This window comes from Theropithecus gelada, chromosome 2, assembly GCF_003255815.1.
Source record: "Theropithecus gelada isolate Dixy chromosome 2, Tgel_1.0, whole genome shotgun sequence".
Lineage (NCBI taxonomy): Eukaryota > Metazoa > Chordata > Mammalia > Primates > Cercopithecidae > Theropithecus > Theropithecus gelada.
Window position 1 is genome coordinate 190,579,118 of NC_037669.1, and position 26,807 is coordinate 190,605,924.

The 26,807-nt window shown below is 43.6% G+C and overlaps 1 protein-coding gene and 1 long non-coding RNA gene across 2 annotated transcripts in view; one reads left to right on the top strand and one right to left on the bottom strand.

Annotated features, from left to right (window-relative positions):
* LOC112619133 overlaps nt 1–26,086 on the bottom strand; it is a 48,140-nt gene extending 22,054 nt beyond the window's left edge. Inside the window, exon 1 of the long non-coding RNA XR_003118180.1 lies at nt 25,989–26,086. This is a non-coding gene — a long non-coding RNA (uncharacterized LOC112619133). The remainder of the gene's footprint in view (nt 1–25,988) is intronic.
* On the top strand, nt 4,191–4,596 carry LOC112619132 (40S ribosomal protein S26-like). Its single transcript, XM_025377004.1, has one exon. The coding sequence runs from the start codon at nt 4,191–4,193 to the stop codon at nt 4,536–4,538; it is 348 nt and encodes a 115-aa protein (XP_025232789.1). The 3' UTR covers nt 4,539–4,596.
* Nucleotides 26,087–26,807: the final 721 nt, after the last annotated feature.

Here is a 26,807-nt window from a genome sequence, read left to right on the forward strand (position 1 = left end):
TTGATTTCAGCCTGGAAACATTGGCACCAAACCAATGTTAGAAAGGAGGGACTGCACAGCGGAAGTTTAAAAGAGAGAAGGCGAAGAAAATCCAACCCAGCTTTGATCAGAAGGGTCTGAAGATGAATCGTGGTCATTTCATAGGTCTCTGGGTGGAGGTTAATGCCATTTTGAGACAAGGAAACTGGGTAAAAAAAAAAAAAAAGAGGGAAGCTGAGAAGAGATGAACTTTCTGATGGAACAGGGCCACCTCACCGAGAGGATCAAAGCTGCTTGCCATGCAGAGGCGAATGAAGGATTATTCACTTTCTATTTTTTCACGCCTGCAGCACACATGGGGATCTAATTGGTCGGGATGCGAAATACAGCCAGCCAGCCCCCGCAGCAGGGCAGAGCCCACGGGGAAGCTGGTGCTTGCTGCAGCTGCAAACCATTAAAGGCAGGCTCGGCACCCTGCACTACTTTAACTGCTCCTCTGTGCGTTTCCTCAGCTTACAGCCCCCAGCGTCTACTTCCAAGCCTTTCTGATCTCAGAGGTGATGAGCTTGACGGCTGCCAGGCACGCCTGCTGGGATTCAGGGAATGCAAGAGAGGAGCCTTAGGGGAGGGCGATGCACAGCCCCCGGAGGGAGGGGCCGCTGGGCTATGAGGAGGCTGGCACTCTGGCCCCTGGGGTGGCACTGCCTCAGTTCTAATCCACACCGCCAGGGGAGATACCAGACAACAGGGAGTAAAACAAAAGGAGGGCCTGAAAACCCACACCACTGCGCATTGTGACCGTAGGCACATTACTCAACCTCTCCAACCCTTCATTTCCTTGCCTTTGAAATGGGGTGTGTGCCTAGCCCACAACACAGCTGTGAGGATTAAATGACATCAGGGATTGTTGACTAATGAGGGGAGTGTCTGTTGGTTACTGTCATGGATCACACCCCTCCTTCAACCTTCTCTGACAACCTCTTGAGCTAGGTCCAGTTTCTTCCAATTTCCCTTCCAACCTTCTCCACCCTTCCTCCCTAGTGAAACCTTCCCTGCTTACTGAGGTCAGCAGGATCATAGGGCCCTCGCTTGCCCCACTGAACCCCACTAGTCATTCATCTCAGGCTCCCATCTTTCTCTCTTAGCTGTCATCCTTGGGCACATCCTCCTAGCTGGCATTGCCACCTCCAGTCCCCCCACACCTCCTCCTCAACCGCCCGTTATCCACATATACGAAGCTGTACAACTCAAGCCAACCCATCCACAGAGCCCACCCTCTGCTGAGAACGCAGGAGTAGCCCCTGTCACTCACAGGATGAATCCTGAGCCCCTCAGCTCTGCTCCCCTGTCCCCAAGCCCCCCACTGTCCTGTTTGCAGTTGTCCCCTTAGCCAGGAATGCCATCAGTCTTCTTCTGGTCTGCCTCATCCTGCAAGACACAGCTGAGGTATGATCTCTTCGGGGTAGTTTCCCCCAATGCCAGACAGTAACCTCGGCTAAGCATCGTACATGTGTTTCCATACTGTCCTACCTCGACCACATGGAACTGAAATCGTGGGCTTGCCTAAATCTCTCCTCCACGTGAAGGTGAGCTTTTGGGAGACAGGAATGCATTCTAATTCATCTTTGTAGTCTCAGAATGTAGCATGTTTAGCACAGTGCCTGGAATATAACGTGTATTCAATAAGTGTATTGTGAACTAATTCATGGCCATCAGTTGTCATTTGTCTCTCTGCCTAAACTGTCCAATTAAGTTGAAAGCATTTGGAGCATCGGGAATGTGTCTGACTCACTTTGTATTCTGCACAATGCCCAGCACATAGCAGAGCCTCAACCCAGAGTTGCTGGTTCTGTGGGGCACCATTATCGATAATGCCCCTGCTGTGGTCTGTGCTGTTTTCTCAGCATCTCAGACCAAGCTCTGCACACAGCAGGGGCTCAATAAACATATTGTAAATGAATAAATAGTGTATCTTTGTAGGAAAAACACCTGTTCTGGTCAGAATATGCAGACTGGTTATGACCTGGGTTGAATGGTTATGACCCCCTGCCCCTATTCATATGTTGAAATCCTAACTCCCAAAGCGATGGTGTTAGGAGGTGGAGTCTCTGCTGGGCGCTTAGGTCACGAGGGGTGGCACCCTCATGAATGGGATTCCTGCTCCTAGGGAAGAAGCCTGAGAGAGCTCCCTCACCCCTTCTACCATGTGAGGTTACAGTAAAAAGAAGCCTGTCTTTGAGGAAGGAGATCCTCACCAGACCCTTAATCTGCTAGTGCCTCGATGTTGGACTTTGCAGCCTCCAGAACTGTGATACATTGCTGTTGTTTATAAGCCACCCAGTCTATGGTATTTTGTTATAGCATCCCCAACAGACTAAGACAGAAGGCCTGGGTTCTAGTCAGAGTAACAAATCCAAATTAACAAGGCCAAAAGATAACTTCTAATTTTCTCCAAAACTCCATTTCTCACCCCAAAGCCCCAGCAAAAATTCTCCATGTTGATAAATGTAGTACCAACATCCTAGTTGCTCAGACCAAGATCTAGGAGTAATATCTGATTTGCCATAAATCTCACATTCCACGTTCAATTCACTGACAAATTCTACAAGTCCTGCTTCCACAATGTGTCCAACCTCTGACCATCATCACCTTTCGAGCCCCACCCTACTTCAAGGTACCGTGATCTTGACCTTGTAACTGGTCTCCCTGTCCACATGCATGATGTGCTCTTTTCGTTTTATCACCTTGATCTTTCTGATATCCCTCCAAAACCATTCCACTTTACTTAGAATGAAGTGCAAACTTTTTTTTTTTTTCCTTTGAGACAGAGTCTCTCTCTGTTGCCCAGGCTGGAGTGCAGTGGCACAATCTTGGCTCACTGCAACCTCCACCTCCCAAGTTCAAGCAATTCTCCTGCCTCAGCCTTCTGAGTAGCTGGGATGACAGGCACATGCCATCACCCCCGGCTAATTTTGTATTTTTAGTACAGATGGGTTTCACAATGTTGGCCAGGCTTTTGTGAACTCCTGACCTCAAGTGATCTGCCCACCTCAGCCTCCCAAAGTGCTGGGATTACAGGCATGAGCCACCATGCCTGGCCGAAGTGCGAACTTCTAATCATGGTCTACAAACCTCATGCAATCTGGCCCTGCCACCTTCCTCCTCTACTAATCCTCTCCTTGCTGTTTTCTTCCAAACAAGCTGATCTTTTTGCTGTCCCTAAAATAGTCTGGTTTCTTCTCACCTCAGAACTTGCTATTCCCTCTACCTAGAAAGCTCTTCCCCAAATATTCGTGTTTCTTGGTTCAAATGTCACTACTTCAGTGAAGCCTTCAGCAATCCTAGGTGTGATATTAATTGTCTATGTCAATTTGATTAGGCCATAGGGTGCCCAGATATTTGGTCAAATATTTTCTGGGTGTGTATGGGAGGGTGCTTTGGATGAGATTAAAATTTGAATTGGTTGAGTAGAACAGATTGGTCTGCCTAATGTGAGTGGCTTTCATCCAACCAGTTGAAGACCTGCATAGACCAAAAAGGTTGACTGTCCCTTAAGAAATAATTTCCTTCTGCTTGACTTCCTTGAGCTGAGACATCAGTCTTTTTCTACTTTCAGACTCCAGCAGAAACATCTGCTCCTCCAGGGTCTTAAGCCTGCCAGCTTTTGGACTCCAACTTACACCATCGGCTCTCCTAGTTCTCAGGACTTCAGACTCAGATTGGAGCTACACCGTCTGCCTCCAGCTTGCCGGCTTTGTGAGACTTCTCGGCCTCTTTAATTGTATGAGCCAATGCCTTATAATAAATCTTTCTCTCTCTATCTATACATGCACTATTACTCTGTTTCTCTGGAGAACCCTAATACACTAGGTAAAACTGTATCCCTCTACCCACCTCATGCAATTCTTTCTTATCTGTTTCTTGACTGTTTGTGCCTGTCTCTTCTCAACCAGAATGGAGGCTCCTTTTTCAATACTATATCTCTGGATGCATGCATGGCACATAGAGGGTCCTCAGTAAATACTGGTTGACTGACTCTTTTCCCTCATTAGCCCTGTGACCTTGCACAATTCATTTGACCTCTGAGCCAATTTCTTCACCATTACAACAGGGATGGCATCTTGTTTACATAACACCAGGGCTGTTTGAGAGGACCCCCAGGCACACAGCTATGAAAGTGTTCCTTGCTCTCTTCGGTCCGTACGTCCAAGATGACAAAGAGAAGAAGGAACAACGGTCGTGCCAAAAAGGGCCGCGGCCATGTGCAGCCTGTTCGCTGCGCTAACTGTGCCCGATGCGTGCCCAAGGACAAGGCCATTAAGAAATTCATCACTGGAAACATAGTGGAGGCCGCAGCAGTCAGGGACATTTCTGAAGCAAGCGTCTTCGATGCCTATGTGCTTCCCAAGCCGTGTGTGAAGCTGCATTACTGTATGAGTTGTGCAATTCACAGCAAAGTAGTCAGGAATCGATCCTGTGAAGCCCGCAAGAATCGAACACCCCCTCCCCGATTTAGACCTGTGGGTGCTGCCCCACGTCCCCCACCAAAGCCCATGTAAGGAGCTGAGTCCTTAAAGACTGAGACAGACTATTCTCTGGAGAAAAATAAAATGGAAATTGTACTAAAAAAAAAAAAAGTGTTCCTGACAAACGTAAGTGTTCTCCATACTAGGGGTTGTGTCTCATTCATCTTTGCACCCCCATCCCCTCTTTCCCTCCCCTCCACCCTTCCCCACACCCTCTACAGATGCTCAATAGATGTTTATTTTCAACAATGAGTTAAATCATTTTATGGCTACCTCAATTTTAGTCAATTACATCAGTTATGACGACACAAGAAATATCTACGCATCGCTGAATACCTTAACGCCTAAGAAACTTTGGTCAGAAAAGAATGAAAGGTAAAGTTGGGGGATCCGTAGCAAGAATTTGGTCATATCTAGTCTAACAAGAGTAATAGGAACCTTAAAAAAGCTTTACAGTATACAATGAAATGGGCTCTCTCATTTGCTAATAAGCATGCAAATTGGTGCAACCACTTTGGAAAGCGATTTGACTATATCAAAATTTTCATACCATTTAAGTCAGCAAAGTCTCCCTGTCCTAGATGTTTCCATGTGATGCAGACTTTGCTCTAAATATAAAATCAAAAATTATCAATCTTTTAGAAGCAAGCAAAGGTGTAGATCTTCGTGACCATGGTCTAGATAATAGATTTGTAGATAGGGCACCAAAAGCTCAAGCAACTAAAGAAAAAAATAGATAAATCAGACCTCATCAAAATGTAAAACTTTTGTGCATCAAAAGACACCATAAAGAAAGTAAGAAGACGACCCACAGAATGGGAGAAAATGTTTGCATTTTCTCCATATTTCTGATAAGGGATTTTTATCCAGAATGTAGAAAGAATTCTTGTAACTTGACAATAAAAAGAAAAATAACATAATTTTAAGCTGTGCACACAATTTGAATAAACATTTCTCCAAAGAAGATAAATACACAAACATCCAAGAAGCACATGAGAAGATGCTAAACATACTAGTCACCAGGAAAATGAAAATAAAAGCTACAATGAGATACCACTTCACACCCACTATGATGGATATTTAAAAAATTGAAACGGAAAACAGCAAGTGTTGTGAAAATACTGGAAAGCTCGCACAATGCTGGTGGAAATGCAAAATGGTGCAGCCGCTTTGGAAAACAGCTGGGCATTTCCTCAGAAGGCTAAACACAGAGTCACCACACGGCTGGTAATTCCACTCTTAGGTTTATACTCAAGATTGGTGAAAACATGTCCACACAAAACTTGTACATTGGCCAGGTGCAGTGGCTCATGCCTATAACCCCAGCACTTCGGGAGGCTGAGGCGGGCAGATCACTTGAGGTCAGGAGTTTGAGACCAGCCTGGCCAGCATGGTGAAATTCCATCTCTACTAAAAATACAAAAATTAGCCAGGTATGGTGGTGGGCGCCTATAATCCCAGTTACTTGGGAGGCTGAGGCAGGAGAATTGCGTGAATCAGGGAGGTGGAGGTTGCGGTGAGCCAAGATCATGCTACTGTACTTTAGCCTAGGTGACAGAGCGAGAACTTGTCTCAAAAAAAAACAACAAAAGCCTCATATGTAAATATTAGAGCAGCAATGTTCGTAATAGCCAAAAGGTGAAAGAGAAGCTTTAAACGTCCGCTCACTGGTGAATGGATAAACAAAAGTGGTACATCTACGCGATGGAATATTATTTGGCCATAAAAAGGAATCAAGTACTGACACCTGTGATAACATGCGTGAACCTTGGAAATACTGTGATCAGTGAAAGAGGCCAGACACAAAGGGTCACCTTTTTTGTGGTTCCATTTACATGAAATGTTCAGAATAGACAAATCCATAGAAATAGAAAATAGATTAGTTGTTGTCAGGGGCTGGAGAGAGGGAGGAATGGGTATGGGATTTCTTTCTAGGGTGATAAAAATATTCTGGAATGAGATGTGATGATAGTTGTACAACTGCGAATATGCTAAAATCTACAGCATCGTACTCCATAAAAAGTAAATGTTATGATACCTGAATTACATCTCAAAACGCAGTTATTTAAGAAGTGCTCATTGTAGCATTATTTATACTAGTAAAAAGTAAAACAGTCAAAATATCCTTTTATTAAAAAGAAAATTAACTAATAATCCATGTATTTGATAGAATTACACAGCCATTCAACTGTGTCTATAAAATGTCATCATACCACGTAGAATGATTATAAAATAACATTAAGTAAGACATAGTCATGACTACTTTTTAAAGCATAGCTCTCTGGGTGTTTTTGTTGAAGTCCGGAAGAAAACATACCAAACTTTTAACAAATGTTGGCTATAGGTAGTGAGACATGAATAATTGTCTTCTTTTTGTTACTTTTCTATATTTTCTAAACTTTCTTCCAACATGTATTACTTTTATTACTTTTTTTTTTTTTTTTTTTTTTTTTTTTTTTTTTTTTTTTTTTGAGACGGAGTATTGCTCTGTCACCCAGGCTGGAGTGCAGTGGCATGATCTCAGCTCACTGCAACCTCCACCTCCCAGGTTCAAGCGATTCTCCTGCCTCAGCCTTCTAAGAGGTGGGATGACAGGGGTCCATCACTATGCCTGGCTAATTTTTTTTTGTATTTTTGTAGAGACAGGGTTTCGCCATGTTGGCTAGGCTGGTCTCGAACTCCTGACCTCAGGTGATTCGCCTGCCTCAGCCTCCCAAAGGGTATTATTTTTATTTTATTTTGTTATTTAAAATAATCTTTTTAAGTTGTTTACCTGCTATGGATAAAGTGTCAGATTTTCAGCATCTAGTGTTATGAAGATGAGTTCACCTCCCTCAGTTTGGAGCCCGCTGCTGTCTGGCACAGCCACCTGGAGGGCAGCCTCCCAAGAGAAATCAGGCCCAAGGCCCCAGGGGGTGACAAAGCTGCAACACAGATGAGTCCCGAAGAGACTGGCCCCACCCGAAGCATCACCTTACAGGTAGGGAGACTCTGCTTTTCCTGTTTTAAATTGCAGTCGGTTTTTAAAATCCCCATTGTCATTTCAAAGGTGGCATGAGGCAGCTGGGTCCCCAGGCCTGTGTCTTTCCTTTGTCTGCCCCACAGACTCCTTATTTCCCTTCTGCCTCCAGTGGCCACCCTTCGGGCAGGGACACAGCGATGTTGTTACAGGTGTTGGCTCTCTCTGGCCCTGTTTGCTCTGGAAAGGATTCTGGTCGGATCAAATAGCCCTGTGGAAACTCAAGCTGAATTGTCTTCATTTTCTATCATTTTATTTTAACATCCCAGCAGTCCCAGCCTGTCAGGGTCTCCACCGGCAGTCAGCCATTCATCAATTTAAAACATAGCCATAAAGTTCTGGAAAGGGTCCAACTCCACAGAAGAAATCAATTCTTTTCTTCTCATTTTTCTTTGAAGGCAGGAAAGAATCTGCTCATGCGGACACAAGGCATGATGACTTTCGTGTCAGTCAGGAGCCTGCTTTTAGAGAGTAATACTCAACATTTCATCCACAGGCCAAAACATTGCCCTATGGAAGGCACCAGCTACTACAAAACCAGTATTACAAGTGATCTTTTTGATTTCACAATATTGTAGGCCAGGTGTGGTGGCTCATACCTGCAATCCCAGTAATCCCTCGGAGGCCGAGGTGGCAGGACCACTTGAGCCCCGGAGTCCGAGACCAGCCTGGGAAACATGGCAAGACCCCATCTTATTTAAAAAGAAAAAGAAAAAAAACCATCATTGTACGTGCTTATTTATCACATTTCTCATTTAATAATAACACTTAGTACTTGACAGAAGGACTTTTCTTATATTAACTCATATGATGCTCTCAATAACCCATTATATTACAGCCCATCTTACAGATGAGAAAATCGAGGCACTGAGAGAAAGTCGTAAATGTAATCTTGCAAATGGAAGGTTCTTAAAAATTAGCCAGATTTAAGGATTATATGAGCATTAAAACTATATTAAATACTTTTTCAGGAAGACCTAGCTTCAGTCTCTGGAGTGGAGGGATTTTGTTCTAATTTGGTCTCATCTGCTCATGGCGATTCACTGGAGAGCTTCGTGGGTTAGCAGAAAAGGGAAAAGAACGCAGAATGACATGCTCACCCTTCTCTTACCAGCCTGTATCCAGTCATAGCAGGAAGACAGGTGATAGAGCAGAGAGTACCCCACTGAAGTCCAGTGGAGGTGCCAGGACCACCTGTGAAAAAGCCATTGTTTTATAGAATGCCAGAGACATCTATCAAACACAGAGAGGGAAAATACTGAGTCACACTACACATCCCCCATTGTAGACCGTGTGAAAGGCACCCTGGAGTACCGTTCCCCAGCAGACTGAAATGTGAATGGTGACCCACGGAGGTGTGCAATGTGGATTTCTGTCCCTTGGTGATCTCAGGGAAGTCCTTCGAGATCCTGCAGAGGTACCTAGAAACAACGGCCTGGTACACAGCCCCAAACATTTCTGTCCCCAGCTTTTGCTTACGGCCTGTCTTCATGGTGATCAATGTCTCCTCTGCAAGAGAAGTGGAAGACTGGTCACCAGAAGCTTCCATTCTGCTGTGTGGGGTCTCCTAGAGAAATTTAGGAGCAGAATCCTCCCTTAGCACAAAATCATCTGCATCTGCTATTTCCCATTTCCAGATGTTTTTTACATTGATAAGCATCTCCCAAATGTTTCTCCTTGCATTGCTGTTCTTTTAAAAAAAGTAAACATAAAAAGCTAAGGCACTGTTTCTCACGTTCCTCAGTCTTCTCTAAGCCAAGCCTGCACAATGCTTTCTCACCCTACCTTTTCTGCATCTGAATGGACCGAGAAGACTTTTAGGGGTTTTACTTTCCATGTTTTTGTGATTAAATTAATAAATGTACTTTTTCATACTCTATTTGCGCCTTAACCTCCGCTTCCTCGCCGTGAGGCAGGAATTGCTGTGCTAGGCCATTATTGCCATGATGTGGTCTTCAAAAACCTGGAGACTTTCCCTTAGGACATTCAGTGCTTAGTCCTATTATACCTCTGTCTGGAATATGCCACAGTTCAGAGTTATCTGAGCCACAACGAAAAGTGGCCTCTTATGTCTGGGCGCGGTGGCTCACACCTATAATCCCAACACTTTGGGAGGCCGAGGCAGGTGGATCACCTGAGGTCAGGAGTTCGAGACCAGCCTGGCCAACGTGGTGAAACCCCGTCTTTATTAAAAATACAATAATTAGCTAGGTGTGGTGGTGGGTGCCTGTAATCCCAGTTACTTGGGAGGCTGAGGCAGGAGAATCGCTTGAACCCTGGAGGTGGAGGTTGCAGTGAGCTGAGATTACACCATTGCACTCCAGCCTGGGCAACAAGAGCAAAATTCAGTCTCAAAAGAAAAAAAAAAAGAAAGAAAGAAAGAAAAAGAAAATGGCCTCATATACTACGCAGTCGAGCTCCGTCTTATTTTACAAACATTATATCATTTTTGCAAGTGTTTCAGATGCGTCCCAAAGTGCCAGGAGGGCCCCCTACTGCCAGAGCCGACTCCATGAGCACATCGCCTGTGTTCACACAAGGCCCGCATTTAGAACGGCTCCATATTTGGATTAATGCCATGTTGATGTTATCTTGAAGTTCTTGATCATTTTTTAACAAGGGGCCCCACATTTCCATTTTGTCCTAGGCCCTAGGCATATCGGTTGCTGGTCCTGCTCACAGCTTCTGTTGCCACTCTCCACGCCCGGCCCCACACTCCTCCTGCTCCACGATTTGGGAGCAGAGAGGTTTGGTCCCAAAAGAACTTTGAGGTTCAGTTCGTGAAGCCTTTACATAATTTATTACTAGTTCCCTTTTTCCAGAATCTTAGATAAGTGACATCCCTGCAAGGTACAAAGATCATTACCCCAGTTCCCCAGGGCTAGGTAGGAACAGCTCCAACACTAAAACCTGTGGGAGGGGAACTGGGTTTTTTTTGGGTTTTTTTTGTTTTTTTTGTTTGTTTGTTTGTTTTCCAAGAGTGTGAGTGGTGGAGGAGGGGAGTAGATATTTTGTAAAGTGGTAAAACTAAACAGTATCTTACAGATTGCCTTTATAGGACCATATTACTGTGGTCCTCTGGCACTGAAAAAAAGGTAAGCAGCTGTCATTTCCAGAAGGCCAAACGGCTCTAGGTAGATGGGCCATTTTGCCTGAATCTAGCTTTGAAAGTACTGCCTAATGAGAAGGCATAATTCTTATGTCTACAGAGGACCTTGAGACAAGAAGTCTGGAGGTGAGTGGCTGCCCTGGCAGGCAAACACCCGCCAAGATAAAAGAGGAATTTGTAGTTGATGCACTATTTTGAGACCACAAGAGGTCAATCAGGGTGAGAATGCAGCATTTCAAAGTGCGTTGATGATAGAAGCCGAAAAGCCTCTAAGTCAAGGACTCTCCAAGATAGGACTGTTCTCTCTGGCAAGCACAGTGGTGACATTTTAGACAAATGAGCTCGTCTTTCCGGGCTTGGTTCCTCATTTCTAAATGGTAATAATATTAGTACCAACCACATGGGGTTGTTGAGAAGAATAAATTAGCTTTTCCATTAAAAGCAATTAAAACAGTGGCTGACATATTGTATACACTCCAGAAGTCATGGTTATGATTCTTATTACTATGAAGTGATGACTTCCTCACTAAATAGCAGGTACAGGTAAAGACTGAGTTCTCTAGATGCCATCTTGAGCCACTTCCCTTTTAGCCTTGCCCATCAGATAGACCCCAGGTGTCCCTAGTCCCAGCACACATTCTTTCCAGGTGGTATCCTAGGCACTAGGAGGAAGAGAGACTAATGTTTAGGGGGCTGGATGGAGGAAAAGGACAGCACCTATGAAGTGTTCTAGAAGAAGAAGAAGAAGAAGAAGAAGAAGAAGAAGAAGAAGAAGAAGAAGAAGAAGAAGAAGAAGAAGCAGCAGCAGCAGCAGGAGGAGAAGGAGGAGGAGGAGGAGGAGGAGGAGGAGGCAGAAAAGTACTTCCAGTTTCCATCCCAGCAAATAAGAAACTTGGAAGTCGCCACACTATCCTAACAAAAAGTAAAAAGCTGGGCCAGGCTCACTCCTGTAATCTCAGTACTTTGGGAGGCCAGGGCAGGCAGATCACTTGAGCCCAGGAGTTTGAGACCAGTCTGGGCAACATGGTAAATCCCCGTCTCTACAAAAAACACAAAAATTCCTCAGACATGATGGTGCACGCCAGTGGTCCCAGCTACTCCCAAGGCTGAGGTGGGAGGATTGCTTAAGCCTGGGAGGTAGAAGTGGCAGTGAGCCGAGATCATGCCACTGTACTCCGGCCTGGGTGATAGAGCCAGACTCTGTCTCAAATAAATAAATAAATAAATAAAGTCTGAACAAACTGAAAAAGCAACAGCTCTTCTTAGATCCATAAGAGAAGAGAGGTTACAGGGCAAACCACTGCTCCCAAGTTGAAGGGACAGGCAGGTGAATACAGAGAATCACAACAGACCAGAGCAGAAACTGTGGGAACCAGGGCCAGGGTAGGAAAACTTACACTATAATTGACTAATGCTGGAGGCTCAGTGTGGATAATTCTAAGAGTGAAAACCTCTAAGACTGAGTCATGGGGATGGGAGAGTCCTACACTTTTGTGAGTTTTACCCCCAAGAGCTTGACCTGGTGCTCACATTGAATATTGGAGAAAAATCCCTCATGTTTCCAGCACAGGGAGGGGGAAAGGAGCCATTTTGGAATACATAAAAACATTCTGTTCTTCTTAACAAGGTCTGCCCTCAAGAGAAACTATTTTACCAGTGCCTAAACTACTGGGGTTTTATCAGTGCCTAACTGACCTGGAGGAAGGGAAATACCCAGCTGGATCCCACTCACATCTTCCTGTCCCACCCACAGGAGAGAAGGGGGTACCGAGAAGCAGGTGTGAAGTTCACAGTCCAGAGGCATAGGCTCCCTTAGAGATTGAGACGAAACCATAGGACTGTGGAACACTTTCCAATTGCCTGATGCCTTACCACCACATCACCAAAGGCCCATTTACAACAGTTCCTTTTACCCAAGACACCATGCCAGGCTTTGAAGAAAAAGTTACAAGGCATACTAAAAGACAAAATAACAAATTCCAAACAGACAGAGCAAACATTAAAGCCAGATTCAGGTATGACATGGATGTTGAAATGATCAGACCAGGAATGTAAAACAGCTATGACTAGAATGCTAAGGGCTCTAATGGATAAAGTAAGCAGCATGCAAGAACAGATGGACAATGTAAGCAGAGAGATGGAAATTCTAAGAACTAAAAAGAAATGCTAGAGATAAAAAACACTGTGACAGAAAAAAAGAACGCCTTCAATGAGCTTATTAATAGACTGGATATGGCTAAGAAAATAATCTCTGAGCTTGGGCGTATTTCAATAGAAACCTTCAAAACTGAAAAGAAAACAGAAAAAGGACTGGAATAAATAGAACAGACCATCCAAGAACTGCAAGACAACTGCAAACGGTGTAAATGGAAATATAAAAAGGAGAAGAACAAGAGAAAGGAAAAGAAGAAAGATTTGAAATAATAATGACTGAGAATTTCCCTCAAATTAAGATCACATACCAAACCACAGATTCCAGAAGCTCCGAGAACACAAAGCAGGATAAATGCCCCAAAAACACACCCAGGCATATCATATTCAAGCTATAGAAAATCAAAGATAAAGAAAATCTTGAAAGAAGCCGGAGGGAAGGAACATCTCACCTACAGAAGAGCAAAGGTAAGAATTATATCTGACTTCTCTTCAGAAACAAAGCAAACAGGAAGAGAATGCACTAAAATACTTAAGGTGTTGAGAGAAAACAACCACCAACCTAGAATTCTGTACCCTGAAAAATTATCCTTCAAACATGAAGAAGTAAAGACTCTCAGAAAAACAAAAATTGAGAAAATTTTTTTTCCTATACAACTGCCTGGCAAGACATGTTACAAGAAGTTCTTTAGAAAGAAGAAAAATTATACAAATCAAAAACTGGGATCAACATAAAGAAAGGAAAAGCATCAGAGAAGGAACAAGTGAAGGTGAAACAAAAACCTTTATTTTTCTTATTTGTCTGTTTGTTTGTTTGTTTGTTTGTTTTTGAAATGGAGTCTCGCTTTGTTGCCCAGGTTGGAGTGCAGTGCTGTGATCTCTGCCTCCTGGGTTCATGCTATTCTCCTACCTCAGCCTCCTGGGTAACTCGGATTACAGGGGCACACCACCGTGCCCAGCTAATTTTTGTATTTTTATTAGAGTTGGGGTTTCACCATGTTGGCCAGGCTGGTTTTGAACTCCTGACCTCAGGTGATCCACCTGCCTCGGCCTCCCAAAGTGCTGTAATTACAGGCATGAGCCACCGTGCCTGGCCTTATTTTTCTCATTCTTAATTGATCTGATAGATATCAGTCTGTTCAAGATAATGATAGTAGCAATGTATTTAATTGTATATGCTTATGTATAAGTGAAATGAATGACAGCAATGATGCCAGGGATGGAAGGGAGGAATTAAATTATTTTGTTATCTTACGTTACTTGTACTACCCATAAGCGATACAGTGTTGTTTGGGGTTTGTTTGTGTGTGTGTGTGTTCTTTGGATTTTTTGTTTTATTTGAGATGGGGTCACTCTCAGACTGGAGTGCAGTGGCACCAACATGGCTCACTCCTGGGCTCAAGTGATTCTCCCACCTTGGCCTCCCAAAGCAATGGGAGACTAGGCATGAGCCACTGCACCCAGCTGGTATCGTTATTTGAAGTGGACTCGGATTCGTTGTAAATGTATATTGCAAACTCTAGGGCAACTTCTAAAAAAGTAAAAGAATAAAACTGATATGCTTAAAAGGAGAGAAAATGGAATAATCAAATGTTCAATTAAAACACAAAAGGAAGAAAAGAGTAGAAGACAAAATAAGAACAAAGAACCAGGACAACTAATAGGGAACAACAATAAATATGGTAATATTCATTCAACTACATCAATAATCACTTTGAATATCAATGGCCTAAATGCACCCATTTTAAAAATAATCATTATTATCATTATATTATTATTATTTTGTGACAGGGTCTCACTCTGTCACCCAGGCTGGAGTGCAGTGGCACAATCACGGCTCACTGCAGCCTTGACCTCCAAAGCTTAAGCAGTCCTCCCACTTCTGCCTCCAGAGTACTTGGGACTGCAGGTGTGCACCACTATGCAGGGCTAATTTTTTATTTTTCCTAGAGATGGGAGTCTCACTGTGGTCCCCAGGCTGGTCTCAAACCCCCAGATGCAAGTGTTCCTCCTGCCTTAGCTTCCCAAAGTGCTGGGATCATAGGTGTGAGCCACCATGCCCAGCCTAAATGCACCCACTAAAGGACAGAGATTGTCAAAGTGAATTGAAAAACAAGACCTGACTACATGTTGTCTACAAGAAACAAACTTTAAATATAAGAATCTAGATAGATTTAAAGTAAATGTATAGAGAAAGATATAACACAGTAACACTAATTAGGAAAACAAGGATAGATATATTAGTTTTGGAAAGAGTAGACTTCAGAGCAAGGAAAGTTATCATGGATAAAGAGGGCATTACACAATAATAAAGAGATAAATTATCCAAGAAGATATAACAATCCTTAATTATGCTCCTAACAGAGCATCAAAATAGGTGAGGCAAAAAGCAACAGAACTGCAAGGAGAAGTAGATGAATCCACTATTTTGGCTGGAGACTTCAATACCCTTTTATCAAAAGTGGACAGATCCAGGAGGCAGAATATAAGTTAAGAATATAGTTGAAGTCAATGACACCATCAATCAATTGGATATAATGGACATCTATAGACTACCTCATCCAACAACAGCAGAATAGACATTCTTCTCAAGGTCACATGGAAAGGTCACCTGAGGTCAGGAGTTCGTGACCAGCCTGGCCAATGTGGCGAAACCCCATCTCTACTAAAAATACAAAAATTAGCCTGGCATAGTGGCACATGCCTGTAACCCCAGCTACTCAGGAGGCTTGAAGGCAGGAGATTGCTTGAACCCAGGAGGCAGAGGTTGCAGTGAGCCAAGACCACGCCATTGCACTCCGGCCTGGGTGACACAGCGAGTCTCTGTCTTAAAAAAAAAAAAAAGAAAAGAAAAAAATAAAGAAAGTTCACCAAGATAGCATTCTGGGACATAAAGCACATCTTAACAAATTTCAGTCAATAGAAATCACACAATGTCTGCTATCAGACCACAATAGAATTAAACTAGAAATCAACAACAGAAAGATAACTGGAAAATTCCCAAGTACTTGGAAATTAAACAATACACTTCTAAATAACACAAGAATCAGAGAAGAAATTTCTAAAGAAATTTTAAAATATTCCGAACCAAATACAAGTGAAAGTACAGCTTATCAAAATTTGTAGATGCACCAAAATAGTGCTTAGAGGGCAAATTATAGCACTGAATGCAAATATTTAAAAAGAAGAAAGCTCTCAAATCAATCATCTAAACTTCCTCCATAAGAAACTAAAAAAAAAAGAAGAGCAAATGAAATCCAAAGTAAGCAGAAGACATAAACATTAGAGCAGAAATTGAGATGCAACTGACAACAGAAAATTAACAGACAAAATCAAGAAAACCTGATTTTGAAGGTTTGAAAAGCCGATACTGTGAAAGCATAAATAAAATAAAAGACAGGCAAACTAAGAATAAAAAAGAGAGGACATAAATTGTTAACATCAGAAATGAAAAAGGGAACATCACTGCAGATCTCATGGCCATTAAAAAAAAAACATGAAGGAATACTGTGAACAACTCTACACTCACAAATTTGATAACCTAGATGAAAGAGACATTCCTTGAAAGACACAGTCTGCTAAAATTCATGTAAGAAGAAACAAACAATCTAAAGGCCGGGCGCCGTGGCTCACACCTGTAATTCTAGCACTTTGGGAGGCCGAGGCTGGCAGATTGCCTGAGCTCACGAGTTCAAGACCAGCCTGGGCAACATGGCAAAACCCTGCCTCTACTAAAAAACAAAACAAAACAAAAATTAGCCGGGTGTGGTGCCATGTGTCTGTAATCCCAGCTACTCGGGAGGCTGAGGCAGGCGAACCGAACCGCTTGCATCCAGGAAGCAGAGGTGCAGTGAGCCAAGAATAGGCCTATACCTATTAAAGAAATTGAACAATTGAATTCACAATTAATAATCTTCCAAAACTGTAAGCACCAAGTCCAGAAGAGTTCACCAAGGAATTCTAACAAGTATTTTAAAAGGAAACTTTACCAATTCTTTACAATCTCTTTCAGAAGATAGAAGCAGAGGGAAAACTTTCTAACTCATTCTATGAGGCCAGTGTCACCCTAACACCAAAACCAGACAAAGATGTTGCAAGAAAAGAAAACTACAGACCAATATCTCTCATAAACACAGATGTAAAAATGCTTTAAAAATTAGCAAATGAAATCCAACAATGTATAAATTATACACCATGACCAAGTGTAATTTATCGAAGGCATGCAAGTTGGAGTCAACATTCAAAAATCAGTTAATGTAAATGTAATGTAAAAGTAATGTAAAGTTAATGTAAAACCTATCACATCAACAGACTAAAGAAGAAAAATCACATGGTCATCTCAATAAATGCAGAAAAAGAATTTGACAAAATTCAATGCCCACTTATAGTTAAAAAAACACAAAAAACAAAAAACCACTCAGTGAACTAGGAATAGAGGAGAACTTCCTCAACTTGATAAAGAATATCTGTAAGAAACCTATAGCGAACGTCACACTTACTGGTGAGAGACTCGGAGCTTTTTTACCACTAAGATCAGGAGCAAGGCAAGGATGTTCCCTCTCACCATGCCTTTCAACAGTCTACTGAAAGTCCTAGTTAATACAGCAAGACAAGAAGAGGAAATACAAGGCATACAGATGGAAAGGAATAAGTAAAACTGTCTTTGTTCACAGATGACATGATTGTCTATCTAGAAAATCAAAACGAATCAACCAAAAACTGTTGGATCTAACAAGCAATTACAGCAAGGTTGCAGGATATAAGGTTAATGTATAAAGGTCAATTGCTTTCCTATACACCAGCAATAAACTAGTGGAATTTGAAATTAAAAACACAATATCATTTGTACCAGCACACACAAAAGATGAAATACTTAAGAGATAAATCTAACAAAATATTTACAAGCATTATTTGAGAAAAACTACAAAATGCTGATGAAAGAAATCAAAGAACTAAATAAATGAAGAATATTCTATGTTCATAGATAGGAAGACTCAATTATTGTCAAGATGTCAGTTCTTCCCAACTGGTTCTATCGATTTCATACAATGTCCATCCCAGCAAGTTACTTTGTGTAAATCATGATACACACTGATTCTAAAATTTATGTGCAGAGGCAAAAGACCCATAATAGCCAATCCAGTATTGAAGGAGAAAAACAAAGTTGGGTGACTGACACCAACCAACTTCAAGACTTACTTTAAAGTTATCAAGACGATGTGGTATTGTCAAAATAATAGACAAATAGATCAATGGAACAGAATAGAGAGACCAAAAGTAGACCCACATAAGTATAACTGATTGATCTTTGGCAAAGGAGTGAAGTCAATATTATGGAGAAAAGAGAGTCTTTTCAACACACGGTGCTGGAACAACTGGACATGCACATACAACAAAGTGAATCTGGATACACACTTTACACCATCCACAAGAAGTAATACAGTGGACCACAGACCTAAACATAAGATGTGAAACTGGGAAACTCCTAGAATAACACAGAAGAAAATTGAGATGACTAGGTTTTGCAATGGCTTTTAGATACAAGACCAAAGCCACTATCCATGAAAGAAAGAATTGACAAGCCAGGCTTCATTAAAATTAAGCATTTCTGCTGCATGAAAGACACTGTCATGAGAATGAGAAGGGAAGCTACACACTGGCAAAAAAAATTTGCAAAAGACATATCTGTTAAGGAATTGGTGTTCCAAATTTACAAAGAACTCTTAAAACTCAACAGTAAGAAAAAGAAACTGGGCTGGCATGGTGGCTCCCACCTATAATCCCAGCACTTTGGAGGCTGAGGCGGGCAGATCACCTGAGGTCAGGGGTTCGAGACCAGCCTGGCCAACACGGTGAAACCCCATTGCTACGAAAAATACAAAATTAGCCAGCTATGGTGGCGGCTGCCTGTAATCCCAGCTACTCAGGAGGCTGAGGCAGGAGAATCACTTGAACCCAGGAGGCAGAGGTTGCAGTGAGCCGAGATTGCGTCATTGCACTCCAGCCTAGGCGACAAGAGCGAAACTCCATCTCAAAAAAAAAAAAAAAAAGAAAAAAAGAAAAAAGAAAAAAAGAAACCCGATTAAAATATAGACAAAGACCTTAACAGACACCTCAGCAAAGAAGATACACAGATGACAAAGCATATGAAGAAAAGATGCTCCACATCATATCATCATATGTCATCAGGGAAATGCAAATAAAATCAACAACTGGATACCATTACACGTCTGTTAGAATGGCTAAAATCCAGAACACTGACTGCACCAAATGCTGGCGAGGGTGTGGAGCAGCAGAAGCTCTCACACACTGGTGGTGAGAATGCAAACTGGTACAACCACTTTCAAAGACTTTAGCAGTTTCTTAAAAAACTAAATATCCTCTTACCATATAATCCAGCAGTCATGATCTCTGAAATTTCTCCAAAGGAGTTGAAAACTTATGTCCACACAGAAACTTGTATACAGATGTTTACAGTAGCTTTATTCATAATGGCCAAAACCTAGAAACAACCAAATGTCCTGCAGTAAGTAAAAAGACAAGCCATGGTATTAATTCATTCGGACAATGGAATGTTATTCAGTGCTAAAAAATAAACGCGCTAACAGGAATGAAAAGGCATGGAGGAACTTACATGCATATTATTAAGTAAAAGAAACTAATCTAGGCTGGACGTGGTGGCTCATGTCTGTAATCCCAGCACTTTGGGAGACCAAGGTAGGTGGGTGGGTGGGTCACCTGAGGTCAGGAGTTCGAGACCAGCCTGGCCAACATGGGAAAACCCCACCTGTACTAAAAATACAAAAATTAGCCTGGCATGGTAGCACATGCCTGTAATCCCATCTACCTGGGAGGTTGAGGCAGGAGAATCACTTGAACCGGGGGGGGCAGAGGTTGCAGTGAGCCGAAATAGCGCCACTGAACTTCAGCCTGGGCAACAGAACAAGACTGTCTCAAAAAAAAAAAAAAGAAAGAAAAGAAAAGAAAGAAAGAAAGAAAGAAAGAAAAGAAGCTAACCTTAAGCTACATACTTTATGATTCCAACTATATGACATCTGGAAAAGGCAAAACTATGGAGACAGCAAAAAGACCAGTGGTTGCCAGGAGTTAGTGGGGAGGGAGGTATGAACAGGTGGAGCACAGAGGATTTTTAAGACAGTGAAACTACTCGGTATGATACTATAATAGTGACACATGTCAGTAGAAAATGGACAACACCAAAAGTGAACCCTAATGTAAACTACGGACTCTGGGTGATAATGACGTACCAGTGTAGGGTTATCAATTGTAACGAAAGTATTGAATGCCACTCTTGTGGGGGATATTGATCGTGAGGAGGCTATGCATGTGTTGAGGCAGGAGGTATATAGGAAATTGCTGTACCTGCTGCTCAATTTTGCTGTGAACCTAAAACTGCTGTAAAAATTAGAGGTTTTTTTTTTTTTTTTTAGCTTGAATCTGGGCAGCCCTCTAAACATAACTACCATTTTACAAAAAATCTAGAGGACAGAGGAATTGTAACCATATAAACAAACCACACAGGCGCATTCAGCAAAATCTATACTGTGGTTAACTCTACAGGACAAGTGACCCAGTTTCTTTGAAAAATAATAACAAACAAGCAAACAAAAATGCAAGAAAAAAATTGACAGAGAAATCTGTAGAGAGGTCTTAAGGGACCTGTCCACCAGTTACAATACGGGAACCTCTTTTGGGTCTCAATTCAAGTACAGAAAACTAATTTTTCTTTTTTTTTTTTTTTGAGATGGAGTCTCACTCTGTCGCCCAGGCTGGAGTGCAGTGGCACCAACTCGGCTCACTGCAAGCTCCGCCTCCTGGGTTCACGCCATTCTCTTGCCTCAGCCTCCGAGTAGCTGGGACTACAGGTATGCACCACCACGCCCAGCTAATTTTTTGTATTTTTAGTAGAGACGGGGTTTCACCGTGTTAGCCAGGATGGTCTCGATCTCCCGACCTCGTGATCCGCCCGCCTCGGCCTCCCAAAGCGCTGGGATTACAGGCGTGAGCCACCGCGCAGGGCCAGAAAACTAATTTTTCTTAATGTGTAGGAAAATCTTGGAAATATGAACAGTGACTGAATAGTCAATGGTATTATGGAATTATTGAATTACTGTTAAAATATTTTAAGTGGCCCAATGATCTTATGGTTAATGCTTTCTGGAGACTCTCTGTCTTACGAAAATGAAGAATAAAGGCTGGGCATGGTGGCCCACACCTAAAATCCCAGCACTTTGGGAAGCCAAGATAGGAGAATTGCTTGAGGCCAGAAGTTCAAGACCAGCCTGGGCAACATAGCAAGACTTCCTCTCTACAAAAGATTAAAAAGTTATCCGGGCATGATGGCACATGCCTATAGTCCCAGCTACTTGGGAGACTGAGGTGGGAGGGTCGCTTGAGCCCAGGAGTTTGAGGCTGCGGTGAGCTATGATGGCGCCACTGCATTCCAACTGGGCATTCAAAAAACAAGTAAATAAATAGAAAATAAAATGTATGTACATATGATGTGTGGGATTTGCTCTAGAGTAATTCAGGGTGTGAAGGGGATGATGGCAGCTATGAGCTGGTAATTAATAAAGCTAGGTAACGGGAATTCCTGGAAATGTATTCTAACATTCTTTTCACTCTCGTGCAATTGAAGCATTCTACAATGGAAGGACAGAAAAAGAAAAAAGACAAAAAGAAGAGAAAAGAAAACTCAACAAAGTCTGTGGGTCTGAGAGACGGGTCCCTCAGGAAGGATGCTGTCCAGGTGGGACTGTCGCCAAGGGAAGGTTTGGGGAAAGTTGTTTAGCTCTCTTTGCCTCTATTTTCTCATTTGTAAAATGGGGATCAGATAACAATGCATTCCTCACAGGGCTGCTGGGAATATTGAATGACTATATATATGTAAATCAGATATAACAGGACCTTGCATGTCATTGTATGTGCCATATAACATTTGCTATTAAAGCATGTTAAGCACCCTGAAGTACCTTGTTGCATCAACCAAAATTAAATCTCTATAGCACCCCACAGCTCACAGACATCACCTCGGCTGAGCCTCATGATAGCCCTTGGATGTAAACCTTCTTCTTACTCTCATTAGGCAGACAGGGAAACTGAGACACAGTCCATGGACATGCAGCTGGTTAGTGGCCAAACCTGCACCAGGGTTAGGTCTCCTGACTCCATCCCAAGCCCTTTGGAGGCACCAATGCCGCCCTTTAGGGGATGAGTCAGAGGCTGAAATTAGATCTTTAGCTTTGTGTGATCAAAAACTTTATTTTGTCTCTTTGCCTGTTGTGACCAGCACCACCTCCTTGGGTAGGGGATGGTAACCAGACTCAAATGGAGCTAATGGGTGTCTCTTAGTCCCAGTCTGGGCAAGAGGATGGCACGGGGCGTAGGCAACCCTTCGCCCTGGGGTTTGGCCCTAGCCAGACCTCCCCTCTGTGGCCGAGGAGTTTGTCGCAGCTGAACACTGGGTGGGCCTGAGCGTGGGGCTGCTGGTGGGGGCTAAGGAAATAAAGCAGACAGGAGTCACTCCAAGGCTGTAGCTCAGCATGGAGGTCTCCTCCAGTCTCCCGGAGTCAAAATGCAAGCCTAGGACTTCAAAACTAGCCTCCCACAAAGGCAGAAGTCCTTGGACTGCAACAGCCTTGTTCTCGTTTGCAATTTCCTTCCCAGGAATAGGCTTAGGGGGCTCTGGGATAGTTGAACGTAAAATAATAACAATGATGAAACCTGTGATAAATAATAACAATGATGAAACCTGTGATCTGTTGAATGCTACCCATTGCGTGATGAAGCACAATGGACGCTTTTCTCACTCAGACATTCCTTATTCACAATATACTGTGAAGTAGGTATTTGTTTTTATTCAAACAACACAGAAGTTTAGAAAATACGTCATGAAAGTCTCCCTCCACCATCACGATCACCAGACCTGCCCCCCAGAGGTAGCCACTGTTTACGATCCTTGTGTATTCTTCCTGACACTTGTGTATGTTTAATCATTATACATACACACCCACTCGTGTGTGCATATGTATACGCATACACACAGTTTGTTTGTTTTTATAAAAGTGAGATTATACCTGATTCAGCAACTTACTTTTTCCATGTATGCATCTTACATGCCAATCCTAGGCATATAAATACATGAGACTCTAAGGAAATCTGAAATAAGCAAAGATTACAGGGTTTCTCCAAGAGAAAACTATTTATTGTTGAGAGCAGACCCTCTGATTCCAGCCTTTGGGCTAATTTACTGCTCTGTAAGTTTTAAGGAACGGAGGACACACAGTGACCCTGAATTGTGGACCCGCAAATGAGCTCCATCCACCCTCCTACACGGGGCAAAAGCCAGATCATTGCGACCACTTGAAAATCCACATTCCATAGCCATAAACACATCTGTTCTTTGGATTCTTCTTTGAACCAGTTGTAACATCTGGCTCACTCGTTCACAATAATAACGTGCTCATTTTTATCTATTGGAGAATCATGATTTTTAACTTGTTTTAAAACCATTTTTTAACAACAGGCATTATTTTCTCTTTGTATAGATGGTGAAATCCAGACTTTGAAAGATTGAGCAAATTGCCCACAGCAACACTGTTGGTAAATAGCAGAGTTTGGATTCAAGCGCAGGTCTGCAATCCTGCTTGTGCAATTTCAAAGGAACAGATACTGGGTATCTTCCAGGTACTAGACCAAACATTTAGGGTATGTGAATTTGTTTAACCCTCCCCTCAACCTACGAGGTGAGTGTCAGCCCTACCCTTATAGAAAAGGCAACTGTGCTCAGAGCGGTGGAGGACTGCGCCCCAGGATGCAACAAAAGCCAGGTGCAGAGCAGGCTGCATGGCGCCAAAGCTGAAGGCCTGAGCTATGCTGTGCTGCTACCCCTTGTCCCTCCAGATTCTCTTTTCCTTCACCTGTTTGTCAGTAAACTGAAGCCACCACAGTTTGTCATTTGGATGATTATCGGTAAGATAACATTGCCCAGAAGCTTTGGTTTCTGGTTTTGAAAAGAGCCAGAGGCTGTGTATGCATTTCCCAGGGGTGCCATAACAAACTACCATGAACTGGGTGGCTTAAACAACAGACACGTGTGCTCTCAGTGTTGGAGGTTAGAAGACCAAAGTCAAGGTGTTGGCAGGGCCGTGCTCCCTGGGAAAGCTCTGACAGAGAATCCTTCCTTGCCTCTTCTGGTTTCTGGGGTTTGTTGGCAATCTCTGGCATTCCTTGGTTTACAGACGCACTACTCCAGCCCTCCCTCTTCCCATGGCATATCTGCTGTGTGTCCCTGGGTGTCTCCATGTCATCCTCCTTCTGTGTCTGCTTGTCTCTGTGTTTATATTTCCCCAGTCATATTGAAGTAGGGCCCATCGAAGGACCTCATTTTCACCTGGTTAAATCTGCAAAGACCCTATATCCAAATTAGGTCACATGCCGAGGTCCCAAGTGTTAGGACTTCAATGAATCCTTTTGGGGGTTGAGAGAGTAACACAGTTCAACCCATATCAGACAGCATATTGAAGTTTAGCCTCTACCAAGATGAGCTCTAAGCATGCCAGTCTCACAAGCAGCTCTGTGGAGAAGGGGCACTGTAGCCTCACACATTTGGAAGATCCTTCATGTTAGAGGCCCTGGTGGTAATTCACAGGTTTCATGAGCATGGTGACACCCTGGAAAGGACTGCAGCAAAGAAACCTGTTGACCTGAAGTTGGCATTTCCCAAACTTATTCGAGCACAGGAGCTGTGGGGGTGGTGTGGTGGTGGTGGCGATGGTTTTAACAGTGTTCTGTGGAACACACCTGGGGAAACTCACATAACCAGAGCATGACTTTGGAGCCAGGAAGGCCCGGACTGGCATCGTGACTCGACTATTAACTGGATATATGACCTTGGGCAATGAATTTCCCTCTCTGAGTCTCGATTTCCTCATTTCTACAACAGGAATGAAAATTTCTAATCAATCACTGAGGGGTAAGTTCACTGCTAAAACAAATCCCAAAAACCATAACGGCTGGGAAACACTAGGATATAAGTTCATGTTCTTGCTCAGGACAGGGCAGGGAACATGCTGTCTGGGCAGTCTTTCTCCACACAGCCATTCGAAACCCCAAGGCGACAGATGCTCTGCCATTTTAAGTTTGTAGCTTCCGAGGTCATGGCGGGTTGCCCCTGTTCCATCCAGGCAGAAGGGGTGGAGCTTGGAGACTGCTTGCTGGGAGGTTTCTAGGGGCAGGCTCTGGCATGGAGCAACCCACTCCACTGCTCACACTCCACTGAGCAGAGCCCGATCCTAGAACTGGACCTCACTGTAAGGGGGTGGGAGAATGAGCAGCTCTATCCTAGCAGGAACTCAACCACAAAGGAAGAAGAAGTACGCCCTTGCAGTGCACAGCTAGCCTTCTTCTAGTTTCTTATAGTTTATTCTACTCTGCAGGTGTGTTCTGAGGGTTAAATGAGGCTTTTGACATAGGCAGCGTCCTTAGTATCACACACGACTAAATAAATGGCCAACAGTTTGAAAATGGAACAAGATATGAATGGGAAGCGCCTTGAGGGATGAAATAGGAGACAGGCTCTGGTGCACAGTACAAGCGTGGGTCCCCCCCTTTCTTACCCAGGCATCCTGGTGGCCCGGTCTGGTGTGTGGTAGGAAGAGGGGAGTGAAATCCTCAGGGCGTCATTCCATCCCAGCAGCTTCTTCCCCTGCTTCCTTTCCTGCCAGATGGAGAAGTTGCAGATCCAGAGTCTTGACAGCCTCACAGCTTCCAAGGCAGTGGCCCCATGGGGTGCAGACCCCTCCTTCCTGCAGTTGCAGAGCCAGCTAAGCGGTGGGCAGCAGGCCAGGCCCCCTCAGCAACCCCTGGAGCGCATACCAGTTGCAGATGCTCAGGAGGCTCGGGGGAAGGAACGGGTTTTCACCAGAACACCGCAGGCAGGGCCTCCCAGGAAAGGCCTCCAGATGCCGTGAAAACCTGCAGCTTGTCCTCCTGCCGGCTTCCCAGGTTACCCAGCCACAAAACACAGGTGAGAACTATCTCAGGACCTCCCCACTTTTGGGCTCCCTTACCCTGACTCATCGGTCCACAAGGGACCAAAAGGGGTCAGTAGAGCAAGGCCCCTGCCTTCAAAAGAATGCATGCTTTTTTTATAGCTTCATATTAATTATTGAAAAAACTGTACCTCAAATCACACCCCCAACCTCTCAGCATGAACAAGCTCCAACAGACTTCTCCCAGCAGCCCCTCCCGCCTGTCTCCGCATGTAGGTTGGCTTTTCAGAGCTGCCATCAATGTGGACATATAGTCCTGCTTTCCACGCTCCTCGCCCTGCTTTGTATACACTTTCCCATCTGGGTCAGCCTGGAGCTGAGTCTTTCACAGAGCAGCAAAATATACAGAAGGCATATTTTGGTTTAGAATCTTAATACCCAGAACATCTGGGTGATACTCAGACAACTGGAGAGATTCTTGCTGATGCTGCAAGTCTCCAAATACGGTCCCTTGCAGAGAGAAAATGCTGTATTTTGCATCTGTACCTACGCACATGGGTTTTCTCAAGCATAGTGGACTTTGGAGTGTGACAGTTAGTGATTTCTCCCCGGGAAGTGCCATGACCTGTAGGAGTTACTGTTGGCTGCAGCTGCTGGTGCAGCCCGAATTATTTATTGGTTTTGATTCGTGCGCCGTTCCCTGTGTAAATTAAAATGTGACATTATTACACCCTCTGACAGCCCATCGGCGACCTTTAGCACTCTCCCCCCCTCTGCAGCCATTATTCAGCATAATTTGACTGATTTCAGGCGAGTTGGGAGGGTGGGAAGGGATGGGTGGGGGCAGGGGAAGGCAGAGTCCAAATTAGAAACAGATTTAAAGAACATTTGCAGGGAATTAGGCAGTGGGCCAGGCGCGCTTGCTGCCAGCATGTGTAACCCCTCTTTAGGGACTGTCAGCTCCTCCCAGGTTTCCACAGCGGATGTTTCCCGGCCGGAGCGCAGCTGGG

Coding starts and splice junctions, on each gene's coding strand:
- LOC112619132 (XM_025377004.1), top strand. CDS start 4,191: ATGACAAAGAGAAGAAGGAACAACGGTCGTGCCAAAAAGGGCCGCGGC.